Here is a 14,755-nt window from a genome sequence, read left to right as displayed (position 1 = left end):
GTCTGTACATAGATATATTACTAATGCTTGTCTTCTGTTTTAATTGCCTGTTAATACACACGCTTAGACTGACATACAGGAATGCGGTAGTTCTCTTTGAATTTCTCCTTCGAAATCGACGTTTTGAATTAATCAATATTCTGGGCCAACGATCGCTATTTCAGCTATTTGAGCTTCCGCTTTCCTGATAGGCTTTTCTCTTAAGCCTCGATTAGCGGTGAGTGGTTTGTCAACTGTATACAGAATCTATTCAATTAATTCATTCCGTACTATAACTATGGATTTTCGTGACTGCAATGCGTGTTTCCCATTAGTAAAATATAAAAGGGGATATTAAAGAAACATTGCAGATTTGTATTAGCTGTATGTTTATTTATTTTTTAGAGCTATATATAAAAATATTAATTGTTTTTATTTTTTTTTGTATATAAATGTAGAATCTTGTATAAGTGTAAATATTGTAAACGATAAAATTAAATAAATCTATGTACGACTACTGTACGAATGATAAAATAAGTGTAAGACTTTTTTTTTTAAACATCGACACTAGAATTAAATTGTTCTTTAATCCAAATCTCTCTACATTCTGCATTTTCTTCCTTTGGCATTAACGTACTAGGATAATAGTGGAGCATAAAGGGGAGAAGCACATTTTGAACGTTTCTGTTTGTCTCTAATATCCGCATTTATAGTCTTATTACACAAGTTACACTTACATAGTCGTATACCGAGGGAGTTGGATTAGATTCGCTAATTTTGCCTTAAGTAAGATGCGAACTACAGACACCTATTAGATCGCAAGGGGATCGTGAGAGGAGCGTGAAAATGAAGTCCTGAAATTGGACTAAGTTATACATATACTGGGGATTTGTCGAGTAATCAACATTCTCTTACACAGGGAATTGTTAAATATTTTTTGACTTTAGTATTCTCTTCTTCTGGATTTTTTATTGAATAATCAAAACAAGTTTGTGTGTATATATCGCGCGTAAAAAGCTTTGAAAAAATTTTCTGTTATAAAATATTCTAGCAGAAATATAAACCAATTTTATACTTCGCAACCTATCAGTTGATAAAAGCTGAAAACAATTGCTGCTAAAATTTCATATGGCTCCATGCAATAGTTTATTTTCTGCGATTTTTTTCTCTCTACTACAACAATCATCAGAGCGGACTTCTTGTAAGGCAATGGAAAATTTGTCCATTGTTTATATAATTCATAAAAGCGTAGTCTCGCATTTTCGGAATGTTACCGTCATTGAATTGTGTGATATTTGCATAAGAGTGCAATGTTTATTCGCGCGATATATTTCCAACACTTTCGCCTTGCGTAATTATCGACATGTAAATATTATGCTAAAACACGACTGCTATGCAAATATTTACTCCTTTCAGAAATTATATTGTTTACAAAGTTTCACTTGGTGGTAGACCATCATGCTCCGATGCACGTTAGTAATTTAGCGTAGGTGCAAATGCAACGAGCATAGGAGGCCAAGTAATCAAGTAGTCATGACGTAAGAATAATAGATGTGGAACATGATGTTCCTTGTTTCTACCTTGCCAGCACCCAGCACACAAAATGTACAGTTTATTTATTCAATAAACTGGTTACTCACGCAGGCTTGTATGAATATTTTTGATTTCTTTTTGTTTTAATTTCTTATTGACTCCTTTTTTCATTCATTATCTACACATTAGTTTCTGTATTGAATTTTTGACAAAAATTTTGTCAATCAATGAAATAAAGAACATTATTACGAGTATAAATATTTATTATAAAGAGCATTATATTTTGATGAAAGTAAACATATGTACCTATATAGATATCTGATTAGTTTAAAGTAATATAGCAATGTTTTTTTAACAAAACATATATGGTCGATACTTGAAAAAAATTAGAAAATATTGGTTGCCATTTTCCAAGGCAAAAATAACAATTTACTGGTCAGTTTTACGTCAAATCAGATGTCATGACCTTGTATTTTTTAAATGGATCGAAAAACTGTTTTTTTTTTTTTTTTAATATACATAACTAATTGTATAAAGTAGTGCGGCGCATCGATTTCTTCGGAAATTTTTTGCTGGAAGAATGTACATTATAAATGACATAATTTATAATGTTGAATACAATCAACATTCTACAAATCACATTTTCGTTATAAATATTAGATTATACATTTTAAAAATTGTGCTGTATTTTTGGTAAGATACATCATTACTGTACTGTATAATTGGACCATTAATTTTCCTTTCCGTTCTTAATTGCTAGGATTTTCTGTAACGGGTGTTGTGTCCTAAAGGCCATTGCGTACGTTACAAAGTTTTAGTCGTGATCGTAAGACCGTAAGAAAATAGACCAATCACACTCGATTATTCTCCGAGCGCGAAGAGAATAATCGACTGTGACTGGTTTATTTTCTTACGGCCTTACGATTATGGCTAAATCTTTGTTACGCGTGCAATGGCCTTAATCCTTATCGGAAAATCCCTATAAGTCTAGACTTTCGGCGCTCTTCTATAGTAGAGTAAACCTGTAAGTGATCTCAGCTGTTTGTAAGATTATGTTTATAGTTTCAGTATATTTTTGCACGCGTGAATGAATTGTAACACGTCTGTCATGCTATTTTACCTTTTCATCTTCTGTGCGGAGCTCAACAAAATAGCAATTTTAGTAATATAAACATGTAGGACAGTACTACACTGCACAATTTTAAAAATGTAATATTTATGAAAATGTAATTTGTATAACATTATAAACTATGCCATTCATACTGTACATTCTTCCTGCAAAAGATTTCCGAAGAAATGCGCCGCACTGCTCGAGTCAGAGACGCGAGCATGGCGCGGGGTGGGAGCCTCAATCATTAAAAAAATATAAAAAATATATAATTTATCATTTCCCCGCATAAAATAAAAATATATATAGTTTTAAAATGAGATGGAGAATAAAACAGTATTATTTAAAAAATTTTTTAAAGTGTACTCTTTGGTGAAAAAAATAATTAAATATTTTATCTTATAACAATTGAAATTTGCAATTTTTTGTGATAAACTATTTTTATAAAAATATTGTCTCCTTAGTAAATACATTTTTTAAGATTTTTCTACAACAAATATAACCAAAGATATTAATTTTTAAAGTTGACTTTTTCATTTTTTACAAAAATTGTATTGCTTATAACTTTTTGCAAAAAGAAATATTTTGGACAAACAAACATTTGTAATCTTATTTTATTTATTATACCTTACGTGAAGAAAGTTTTGATCGATTTAATAAATACGAGATCATTTCTTGTTCGATTTGACGTGGATTTACCCGTGTGCCTTTTTTCGTTGCTATTTTAACTATATAATGGCTTCTCTTTATATTCTCATTGAGCGAGAGATTTGCCTTTGATCTAGCTAGAGTGTTCACGAAGTGTGAGATATATCACTGTTTATAAAGATCAAGTTTCTTTGATCAAAAACGTTCCCTTGCAGCTTTTGCGTCGCAGGTATTAACTGCACTGTATTATCGCGTAGCGTTTAATTCTAGACGTTTAACTCTCCTGAGGCAATTATTCATTTTATTGTAACAGCCGCTAGATATTGAAAGAGGCACGGAAAACGAGAAGGTTGGCAACAGAGAGAAAAAAGTGTACGAGTGTTTGGCATTATTAAATTTAATTTTATGTTTTGTTTAGTGTATTTGAGCTCAATAAATTATTACTACAAAAATAAATAGTTATTCGAGGGATTGCTACTTAATACGATTGATGGTAATAAATATATTTATATCATCTTGAAAATATATATATATATATATATATTTGATTCTATGCTCGTTATATAATATTTAAGGACATATTGTTTTAAAAGAAAGGAAATCAAGTTTTTCCGAATTTTGCGCATAATTTATCGGTCACAAAGTACTGTTGAATTATCAAGAACTTATTGCTTATTGGAAAGATCACACCTTTTTAGATGGCCTATTCGAAAAGCGTTAATAAAAAGCTAGTTATTAAATTTGAATACATGAATATAGCAGTTCTTTTATTAAAATGCTAAGGTAGTTTCATTGAGCCCGTGGGATATAAATGATCTAACGAGTTTATTAAATTTACGGAAGTCCAACGAGAGGTGATAGTTCATTTGAAAAGTGGGAGTGGCACTATTAGATATATCCCTAATTAATAAATGAGACTTTGTGAAACCAAAAATATTTGCCTTGTTATTAGCTTTGTCCTAATTTAATTAATTAAAATGATTTGTAAACACGTTTTCAAATTAATGTAACTAGCGCGGAAGGTTCGAAGGAATGAAATATGATACAGGCTCATAACTTTTATGAGAATTTGAAGAAAAAACGACACAAAATAAAGAAAAATGGAAAAGTATACACAGGGATCTCTCAAAAAATGATTGTTTAGATTAGATTAAATTATTTTATTGTTTCATTTTTTTTTAAAGATATTTTCATTGAAGCTTGTGGCAAAACCCATCACGTGCATGAAGCAATTAAAAAGTTCAATTTAAGATGTCTTGGATTAATCTCGACAATTTTCCCGACTTCACGTTTCAGATTTAATTTTAGATTAAATAGGGTAAATAGGGCGACGCCAGGACAATTTTGTGATTTTCGTTGCATGTCCGAAATTTCTTTCGAGATTATTGCCGAGCTCGTAGAAATCTCGTAGAAAAACACCGCTGATTGATCCCTTTACGGATGATTAAGCCTATTTTTCTTTTCGTCACGCAGGAGGATCAGTTTTACGAGCGGTTTTTTTTGCATTCCGGCACCAGACGTTGCATGAGAAATTGCGGCAAAAAAAATGGAAAGAATAAATGGATGCGAAACGCATGTGTGTCTGACAAGGAGAGAGACCGGTAGGACGCCTCGAGTCATGAATATCTTAGTATTTGGTCCCCAAAGAGCGTCGGAAAAGAAACAATTGGCGGGATTCACGTCCGGTGTTTTTTGAAATATCGAATCATGAGTGCAGGAATCCGCTGACGTTCCACGAGTGGAGAGTACAATTTCCCACTTAACCCATGAGCACGATTGCGATTGATCGCTTTGGAAAAACAAGAAAGAAAAATACTGTATTAATTGTTCGATTGTTGGAAAAACGGTGAGGTCATCACAGGCTGCTGACAGATAGTCTCTCACATTGTGGAGAGGCAAACGCTTTTTGATTAAGTCCTAACTGATTTAATTAAGAGTGAGGGCTGATACATAGTACCTATTGCCTATTAGTCTGTAATTTGCAAGAAATTTAGTTTTCAGCAAAAATTCAGTGAAAAATTCTGTGAACAAATTCTTCGTGTACGGTGAATAATTTTTTTATTATATATAGAGGGGTAAAAACTATATAGTGGTGTAAGTCAAATTTTTTTAAATATTTTCTCGTGTACATAGATGCAATCTGTACAATAAATAAAGTGCATCTATGCACGCAAAATATTTTAAAAAATTTGACTTACACCAATGTGGTTTTTACCCCTCCATATGTCAATATTGCTTTGATGGAAAAAGGTTGTTTTTTTTATTTTTTGCAGCTAAGCAATTAAAGTTTAAAGCGGAATAGTGCACTATTTTGAAAGAGTGAAATAAAAATCCATTTTCTGACTTTTCTTCCGGTGTTTACGCTTTCGCAAGCGTGTAATATCAAATTTTATCTCACGTTATCTAAAGCCAAAAATTTATAGGTAAAGGTAGTATTTATTTAAAAAAAAATATTTTTTTTGTAGCGTTTAATTTTATGAAACAGCAATAATATGCATTATTTTGCAATGAAAAACAAACTGTAATAGAGAGATCATCTTTATGTGTGTGTATGTGTTAAAGTTTATTGATAAAGAACTGTCATTTATCATTTTGTATGTTGTTATTAAAATGAATGTTTTGTAAATTACAGTTGTTAAATAAATAAAATGGAATTTTTTTTCATGCACTCATATTTTATCAATTAAAATATTAGAACATATATTTCTTGTGCCACATATTACACTTAATTCTTGTTATTTAGAATAACTCTGATTAAATTCCCGCCCTGAAGCGTAATGAAGATGAATGTGTTTGCGTGGATATGTAGTAACAACTACGGATTATACATATATCTTTAATAGTACGTATACTTTAACCAATATGTACCTTTATTCTCCTTACTGATTTGCTGCTATTGTTGCTAACATTGACGTGGACATTGATCGAGTCTCCGTGCTCGTAGATTGAATGATCTAGCCCTGCTTCCAATCTGACACGACCGTCACTTAATAAAAATGGTTTTTCTACTGCCGCATGTGGTCCCACGTTCTCTGCGAAAATAAGAGCGAAATTCTACATGTCATTTGTTCTGATTTGTACTCCCTGTCCGCGATAAATGCGATGAGATCGTTTTACTAACTGAGAGAATAAGATACGGAGTATCTTGGTAGATTCACATCAAACTCGAGATACGTGCTATTCAAGAACTTTCAAAGTCAAGCTCTGTCTCGTCTCGAAGGTCTCAATCCGGACTACTGTGATTACAGTAGTCACAACATCGCATTTTGAAAATCAGAGATTTACGGCAAATTAAGGCACATACTACGTTTACGCGAGCGTTACTTCTGTAGTAACTTACGATAATTCCTTCGCGTAAACGGGATTTTCCTTCGCGTAAACGGGATTTTGTAGTAACTTACGATAATTTACCCGTTTACGCAGAGTAATACAGAAGTAACGCTCGCGTAGTAACAGTGAGAAAATAATACAATACAATACAGATACTTATAGATGTGACATGGGAATAGCAGTAGAGCTTGAAGTTTAATGACAAGTGAATCTATGTTATATAATAATGTACGTCGTGTCTCGTTAATCGCGACCAACCATCGTCCTCAATGATCTCATTTTCCGTTAACGCCACTCTTGTTTTGGATTCTTGAATTCTCGAGCCAGTTGATGGTTCTTGAGAGAGAGGCACACTGTACATAGTCGTCGAGGGTAAGGGTGGCTTCTTGGCTCGCTGAATCACTCGAATGCCCATCCTGACGGTGGTTTTACGATGCAATCGTTCGTCCGCCCGTTCCGCTAAAATTCACCGAAATGTTAACGATGGGATAAAGCTGGTGGTAAACGCGCGAGTCAATTCACGAATTTATCGTCGCGAATAGTTGAACAGATCTCTCGGGAAAAACATATTGCTATTGAATTTATGTTAGAAATTAAGACTTGGTATTTTTAGATTCAAGAGTCATTCTTTTTCTTAGGAATTATTGCGTGATTGTAGTAGGGCAGACGGCAACCAACCTTCTTAACACGCTTAAACTGTGTTACTTTTTTCCGTGTTATTTTCACTCGTGTGTTATTATCAACGTGTGTCGCATCGTAGAATATGTATAAAATAGTATTGCGCGTATTGATTCAACACGCTTTATGTGTGTTCGAATTAACGTGTTGCTGATATTGCTTCGAGAAAGTGTGTGTACATTGCACCTTCTAACTATGTTGAAACTACACGCTTACGTGCGTTGCAGAACGAATAAGTGTGTAATATCAACACAAGCCTATTGTGTTTTATTTCCACACACGTTAAACGCACGTCAAACACACTTATTTTTTGTAGTGCTTTTGGGCCGAATATATCTGAAACTATAAAAGATAGAAAAAGAATTTTTTAAACAAAAGTTGAATGGTTTGAAGAGTACTTTAAAATAATAATAAAAAATGTTTTAAAATTTTTAAAATTTTTATTTTTTAAAATAAAAATAAAAAAATTAAATAAAAAAATTTTATTTTGTCACTATTCTAAAGTGCTCTTCAAACTATTCAAATTTTGTTTAAAAATTTTTTCTATCTTTTATATATAAATATATATTTATTTTTTTATTTGTCCCGAAAGAGAAAAGCCGATTTTTTTCGAAGGGGTATTTCATATTAAATATATGCGTATGAGCACGTATAAAAAAATACGTGTTCTTTATTTTCGTTTAGAAAGCAACATATTAAAAGCTCATCAAAATCGGAGGGAGACACTTCCGCACGTTTTCTTGTATAAGTGAAGAATTTTATATAATAGAAACTTTATAATATAGAACTCTAAGAAACTAATTATAGAACTATTTGAGATGGCTTTACACAATACTTGGAACAGAAATATAATCTTTTATGAGAAATTTATTAAGATATGTTTATTTTTTCCACGCCTCGAATCGACTGTAAACAGAAAGTCCTCTGTTGTTCGATAGAGATGCTTCGAATTCTTATTCCTGCGTAATTGTGTGTCCGGGAGATGGAAAATACATTCCCTTCGTTCGTAAATACATTTATTATTCCTACTTCGTTCACGAACGTTCGTAATTATACACCTCGCTTCGAGTTGCGGTACGCCATTGTCTTTTATTCGAAGTGCATATACGTGCATCCGTCGAGACCGAGGAAATAAAGCCCGAGAAAATCGGTAAGCTTTTTTCACTCACCAACGTAAACTCTGACGTCGTAGCTGTTACCTATAGGTGGGCCATTGTATTCCTTAGCTGGTACCAGTTGCACGGATGGTGGGGCGAATGAGGGAATTTCTATGGTGAACGCGTGTGCATTAGGTCCTAATCTTTTGATAAGTGCTTCCTGTAAAAAGAAAGGTCTCGGTTCAATATATCTCAATTTCTAGAAAAGTTGTGGCGCTCCTCCACGACGTGATAATTCGTATACAGATTTTTCGTCGAGATAGAGTCGACGAAAAGAAAATATTTTTACGCAATTTGGAGATACGAACAATCACCATTTACACGTTAGAAAAAATATTTTGATTACGCGCATCTACTTTAAACATACTTTTTTTACATAAAAAAATTATAACAGAGCTATCTGTATTATGTTGTTGAAAAGAGCTTTTATTTAAGCGACATTTCTGATTTAAAGAAATTTCAAATTCTTGTTCATGTATGTATTCATATTGGAGATAAGGAGATTTATCGATAATCAGGATTTTTTTTTTGATTTTTTGTACGCGGAATATAGATTATTATACGTTCTATATTCTGTTGTATATATCTCATACAGTACATTATATCGAAAACATGAATAAAAGGGATGCTATATAACGATCTTTCATTTAAAAAGTTTTCAACGAGGATAAAGATTGAAAAATAAAATGCTGAAAAAACTTTCAGCGAGGCATATTATATATTTAAAATAACATTTATGAAAACAACAAATATTGTTAATTTGCCACATCGATATTTATCAATATAAATTTTATTATACGTATGAAATATCACGTACGCGATTTTTACAAATTAAGGCACTGTCATTCTCATTTTTAAATAAAGAAATAGCTGATTATATGCATATATATACAATATATGTATATATGTATATACATATATATATATATATATATATTCGAATTTATATATAAATAAACATCAATTTATATTTTGTGGATTTATTATCAAAATTAAACATAACTAATTAGGTATTTATAGTATATGTTCAAGTGAATAATAATGCCATCGAGAACTTTGCGGATCTGTAAATGTATTAGGTATGAGTATTATGGATATGCTTACCGAATTATAAAATGAAATATGAAAATTGATCTTTAGATGGGCATTAAAAATTGTTGTCCATAAGTACTTAAAATTTTTGCGAATTGATTTCGAGAAGTAGAAAGTAAAAAAAAATGCTTCAAAAGATTTGTTTTGTACGAGCTTATACAATATTTTAAATGTGAATTTAATTCAAATAATCTTTTATATAGAGAAATTGCATATATACAAGTAAAAAGACGTACTCAAAATATTTAGAGGACGGGAAGCCTATTTTTAGGCTCCACGAGGATCGTTTATTTTTCGTAGTATAATACTTTAACAAATATATGGAAATTAGAAATAAAAATCATAAAAAGTCATGAAAAAACTTGCCCGTTCTTTAAAGGTTATATAATATACAATTTGCATACTTTTTTAGGTGTAATATATGATTTACATATTTTAAAAATAAATATTCTACCATTTTTCATATTTCAATTAATTCAAATGTGTTGTAAGCTAGACGTATGTACATAACAAAAATAAAAATTTTATGTGAAAATCGGACATATACTGGCATATTGCATACGGCAATTTGGCATAAATCCATAAATACATTGTAGCTGTTATAACATTTGTTTTATATGCGATGATTGAATGAAACATATCTAAAAGGTTTGCTATGATATTACTTAATATTCTTCACTCTGGCAATTTTAATTGTTAAAATTGATCGAAATTAAGCGATTCGTAAACATAAAGAAAATGTTTTCCGAAATTTAAATGACAGAAATAAACCTTGGCACTTTCAAGTGTTACACATGTGCATGATGTCAACAGCTTCTTTTTTTATCGCCTCAAGGAGTTTTACGTACGTTCTTTTTCCTAAAAAACATTCATTAGCGCCAGTAATTACGTAGGTATTTCAAATTCCCAAGCGTAGCAATAATCAACGTAATATCTCTTTGGAAAAGTGACATGTACCTTGCATTACGGTTTCACCGTATGCTCGTGGGATTAAGGAATTTAGAGAGAAAATATCTTATCGCATGTTTAAATCGCACATTAATAGCAATGAATACGTATAGACAGTTTTGAAATTGATCTTTTTTTAAATATCGAGGAGCATCAATAGCTGTCGAATATAAAGAAATATACGAATGAAAAATAAACGATTTTTCCAGGAATTAAAAATAAGTAACAAGACTTTAATCGTTATTTTAAACTCAAATGATTTCTACTACAATAAATTGGTGTAAATTGTGTCCAGTTGTCAACGCACATTATTGATATTTAATAGTGACAATTTGACACTTATGATAAATGATGATTTTCCTCGACTGTTTAGCTGAAATATCGGTTTTAAATTTGTCGAGGAGTTACCCCGTTAACATGATAATAATGGGTTATCGTACACACCTCGCTTTCGCACTCCCTCGAATTATACGAAAGTATAATGTCGTATTAACGTGTATATTTGTTTTTGGTTTAAATTTGATTCTCTCCCCGCGTCCTTCGAGTCACTGTAAGTACCGTGTCTAAGGAACATCTGCGCGCAAAGATAATTCCGAGTCGGATTAGGAGGCAGCGCGTACTGGCTTTTCTGTTCCATCAGTTCAAGGATTCACGATATGGCGAATCGGCGCGGTGTACGCGTGAACGCGCGTGATAATAAAACGAAGGATATACTATCTTCGCGAAGGAAAATGCGGGCCAAGGTCCAGTTCCTTGCCAGACGAGGGTCAAATCCATCAGTTACGACATTTTACCTGATTTTTTTTGTATAGAGTTTAAGAATCTCTCTCGCTTTTTCACAATGCTGTTATTTTAAGATTCAACGTGATGAATACTGTACCTGCTATTATAAAGACGCGATGAAAGTACGCGTCTATCGTTCGGAGTCCTTGAATGAAGAAGGAAATACGATCATGAGATACGGATTTAGATTCGAGAGTGCCGAAGTAGGTACTTACGATTCTAATTTTCTTCGGAAGAATGTAAGAATTTGGAACAGTTGAGTATCATTGAAGCAAAATCCTTTTTTCGTCGATTGTATTATTTGTGGAATATACGGGAAGGAGAAAAATGGTGGATTTATATATAAATGATATCTCGTATCGATTACTTGAAAAATCATTTTATTTTTTGTTGTCAAAGTTAAAATTTTACTATCAAATATAAAATCCTTCATTAAAAAACATAAATTTAATTTAAAAATTATATTGTCATGGAAAACATATAACTATTTTCAATTTTGGTTTACCAAAATAGTTTCTAAATACAGGAATATACAATCTGTACTTTACAACAAGATAGATAATATGACTTTAGAAAACGTCCAGATAAAAAATAAATACGAAACAAGCAATAATACATATAAAGATACTTAGAGGTAGTAGTATATATCACTATTACTTCAAATTATTGTTTACTAATTGTAAAATAACAAACGCATGAAGCATTCGTGAATGATAATGTATTAATGTTATTTGTTCTAATGAATATTACGTATCGTATTAGCATAATTACGTTGGTTTTGGATAGATTATAGCATAGAATGATGCGTTATCATGGTGCACATGTTATATGTTTCCCGTAAGTGCTGCTATTGAAATATTCAAGTCACATATTAATGAGCATTGGTTATGTATTTTCTGTGATATTCGAAATTCGAGCGATCCTCTTATATATATCATGACCTATTTCAACAAGGATTCCTTTCGTGGAATGTGCATACAACAAGCTCACAATGCATATTGATTCGACTTATGCTTCCCTGAGAGAAAAGTACCGATTTTATACCGCAGAGATATCCTCAAGTTTTTTTCCGACAGATCACCCACATACCTTTCTGATCTTCAAAGTCGTGGCTTTATTAAAAACGCTAACGGAGTTCATGTATCAGTAATTATTGATAGTTTTTGTGCGGCGTAACATTTTTATTATTTTATCATAATTATGATGAGCTTGAAACGTGGATAAAAATAACGATATTTATGTGAAAAAGAAATGGAATGAATATTATAATTACATTTTATGTCTCGTCGTTTTGGAGAACTGTTATCTCACCGCGGTTATTGTGGGGCTCGACCAACAGGGAAGCGCATTCGCTGATAAAAAAGGAAAAAAAGCGACTTTCACACATATACTCTGGCCGTATTTTCACGAATTTTTTTTCCCGTCCCCAGAACGTGGCTAACTGCAATTTATTTCTTTGGCTTGTCGACCGTCTGTCGTGCGGAGGGAAATGCGGTGATGTACACATGGAACTCGTGACATTTTGACGTTCAACGTGACCCGAAAGTTTTTTTTCCCCTTGATATTCTATAACGGGCACAACATTTGTACGCATCTCGTCACACAATTTTATTCTCTTTCGAGTACAATGCCGCGACTTCGTTCTCGATAAGCCTATAACGCGATCATCAGTCTTTAAAATTCCATCGCGTTGATTACCTCCAGTGTAACGTACAGACAGCGTTTTCCATCAGATGGCTGAACGCGCATGCGTGTATGTGTTTCCGATATTTCGCGTGCTTTTATTCGCCCGATGCAATTTCTCTCTCGAGGTAGCAAGGCATTTTCTGTGCATGTCGCGTTTATCTTCGGATCGATTCTGGAATTGAGATCGCGCTCATTGTCGAATGCTCACGTAGGAAGAGCCGAGGGCGCGATAAATAATTTTCACGGCAGCCTGCGAAACCTTCTGTCGTTAGGTCGAGGTCAAGGCCGCGTTGCCGCGGGGAATGATTTTGTATAGCGTATACTCGAGGAGTAGCGTGCTCTTCCGCTGAAGATTTCAGATTTCCTTTGGCGAACGCGATTCTTTAGCGAAGATTTCAGATTTTCCACTCTCCTTCGAGAGCCCTATAGCCCTTAACGAAAATTCAATCGTATAGTATTCTTTTGAGATTATCGATCGCTGCCGATAATACGCAATTTTGACCCGAATTGGCAATTTTGTGAATAACCGTAAATATTCTTAAAGAATATATCGCGGAATATATTTATACTACATTTGGAATCAATTTTTCCTTGGTGAAAATATCGAGGAAGATTATATCAATATCATCATTGCAATTTTTGATATCGTGTATTTTTGGAACCACGTCTCTATTTAAACATTTCTTAAAATAAACTTTACTTGAAATTCGAAGGAAAATAGTTATCTGTAAGAATATACATACAGTATAGTAATAAAATGCGTGAATTTTGTTTAACTAAATGGCAGTACAGTGTATAGGATTATACCTATACTGTCTGTACATTATGATTTTATTACAGAAATTAGGTACAAATTTAGAGATTCGATCATTACCGATTTTTAATTTATTCAAGAGCAAAAATAAAGCATCGATCTTATATGTGCGATAAATATTATAAGACAAATACGACACTAGTAAGAAAATTACATGTTTATGTGTATTTTATTTGTCAAAGTATTTTTTTCACAATGCACTCCATGGCTGGCATTGTGTCCTTGTGTCCTGGAGACAACTGCGGTGATATCCTACTTTTTTCAATACTAGATATAATTTGAAATTTTCTCACGTCTCTGCCATTTATGGAGTAAATTGAGAAAATTGAGAAATATGTATATATTTTTCAATATTTTGCGTGACTGTTCACGCGATTGCACATATCATGTTTTACTGAAACTTTTTACGTCACCTTTCTCTGTTTTTCATTATAATCGGATAATGGTAATTTTCTAAATGAATTTATTTTGCAGCAATGTACATTCATATATCTGCATTTTCAAAGGATTTTATCGTGTGAATGTACATTGTGTAATATCATGAACATCATAATAATTAACGTGATTTGTTGAAACAGATTTTTGTTAAACCATTTTCACGGTGCATCGAAAATTAATATGAAAATTATACAAAATAATCTCTGAAAAAGAGATACGTATTCATATTTAACGTTTATTTGACGATTTTATAATTTACAAGCTACGAGATTTTCCAATAATATATATACATATATTCGCGAATTTATCTCTTATTTTTACGAAAAATACTTCGTGCGTACGAATATCATTTTTAGCGAGAGCGTGTCAGTAGTTATTTTAATGTGAAACAAGATCAACTTAGATCTTTTAAAAAGGCCTTACTTTACTTTAATTACGTCGGCGTATTATTAATACATGATGAAAAATACTATTTTATATCTAATTGTAAGTTTAAGTAATAGAGAGAGAGAGAGAGTCACTGCTTTATATCTAAATTAAAGTTATAGTCACAGGATTTTA

General features: G+C 32.3%; 2 protein-coding genes across 9 annotated transcripts in view; one reads left to right on the top strand and one right to left on the bottom strand.

The window, feature by feature from the left end:
* Positions 1–14,755, top strand: part of LOC143899376 (sex-regulated protein janus-A) — an 80,664-nt gene that overhangs the window by 6,912 nt on the left and 58,997 nt on the right. The window lies entirely within an intron of this gene.
* The window catches only part of LOC143899375 (phosrestin-2), a 63,392-nt gene that overhangs the window by 5,232 nt on the left and 43,405 nt on the right, over positions 1–14,755 (bottom strand). For all 7 annotated transcript variants that reach the window (XM_077409626.1, XM_077409627.1, XM_077409628.1 and 4 more), the window contains exons 7-9: positions 8,446–8,593; positions 6,857–7,057; positions 6,137–6,300 (exon numbers count right to left, since the gene is read on the bottom strand). In XM_077409626.1, the coding sequence (XP_077265752.1) occupies positions 6,137–6,300; positions 6,857–7,057; positions 8,446–8,593 (513 nt within the window). The remainder of the gene's footprint in view (positions 1–6,136; positions 6,301–6,856; positions 7,058–8,445; positions 8,594–14,755) is intronic.

The sequence above is a fragment of the Temnothorax americanus genome, unplaced genomic scaffold (genome assembly GCF_048541705.1).
Source record: "Temnothorax americanus isolate GAGA-0224 unplaced genomic scaffold, ASM4854170v1 Scaffold27, whole genome shotgun sequence".
Lineage (NCBI taxonomy): Eukaryota > Metazoa > Arthropoda > Insecta > Hymenoptera > Formicidae > Temnothorax > Temnothorax americanus.
The sequence above is the reverse complement of the archived record's forward strand: the minus strand, read 5'-3'. Positions and strand labels throughout refer to the sequence as shown.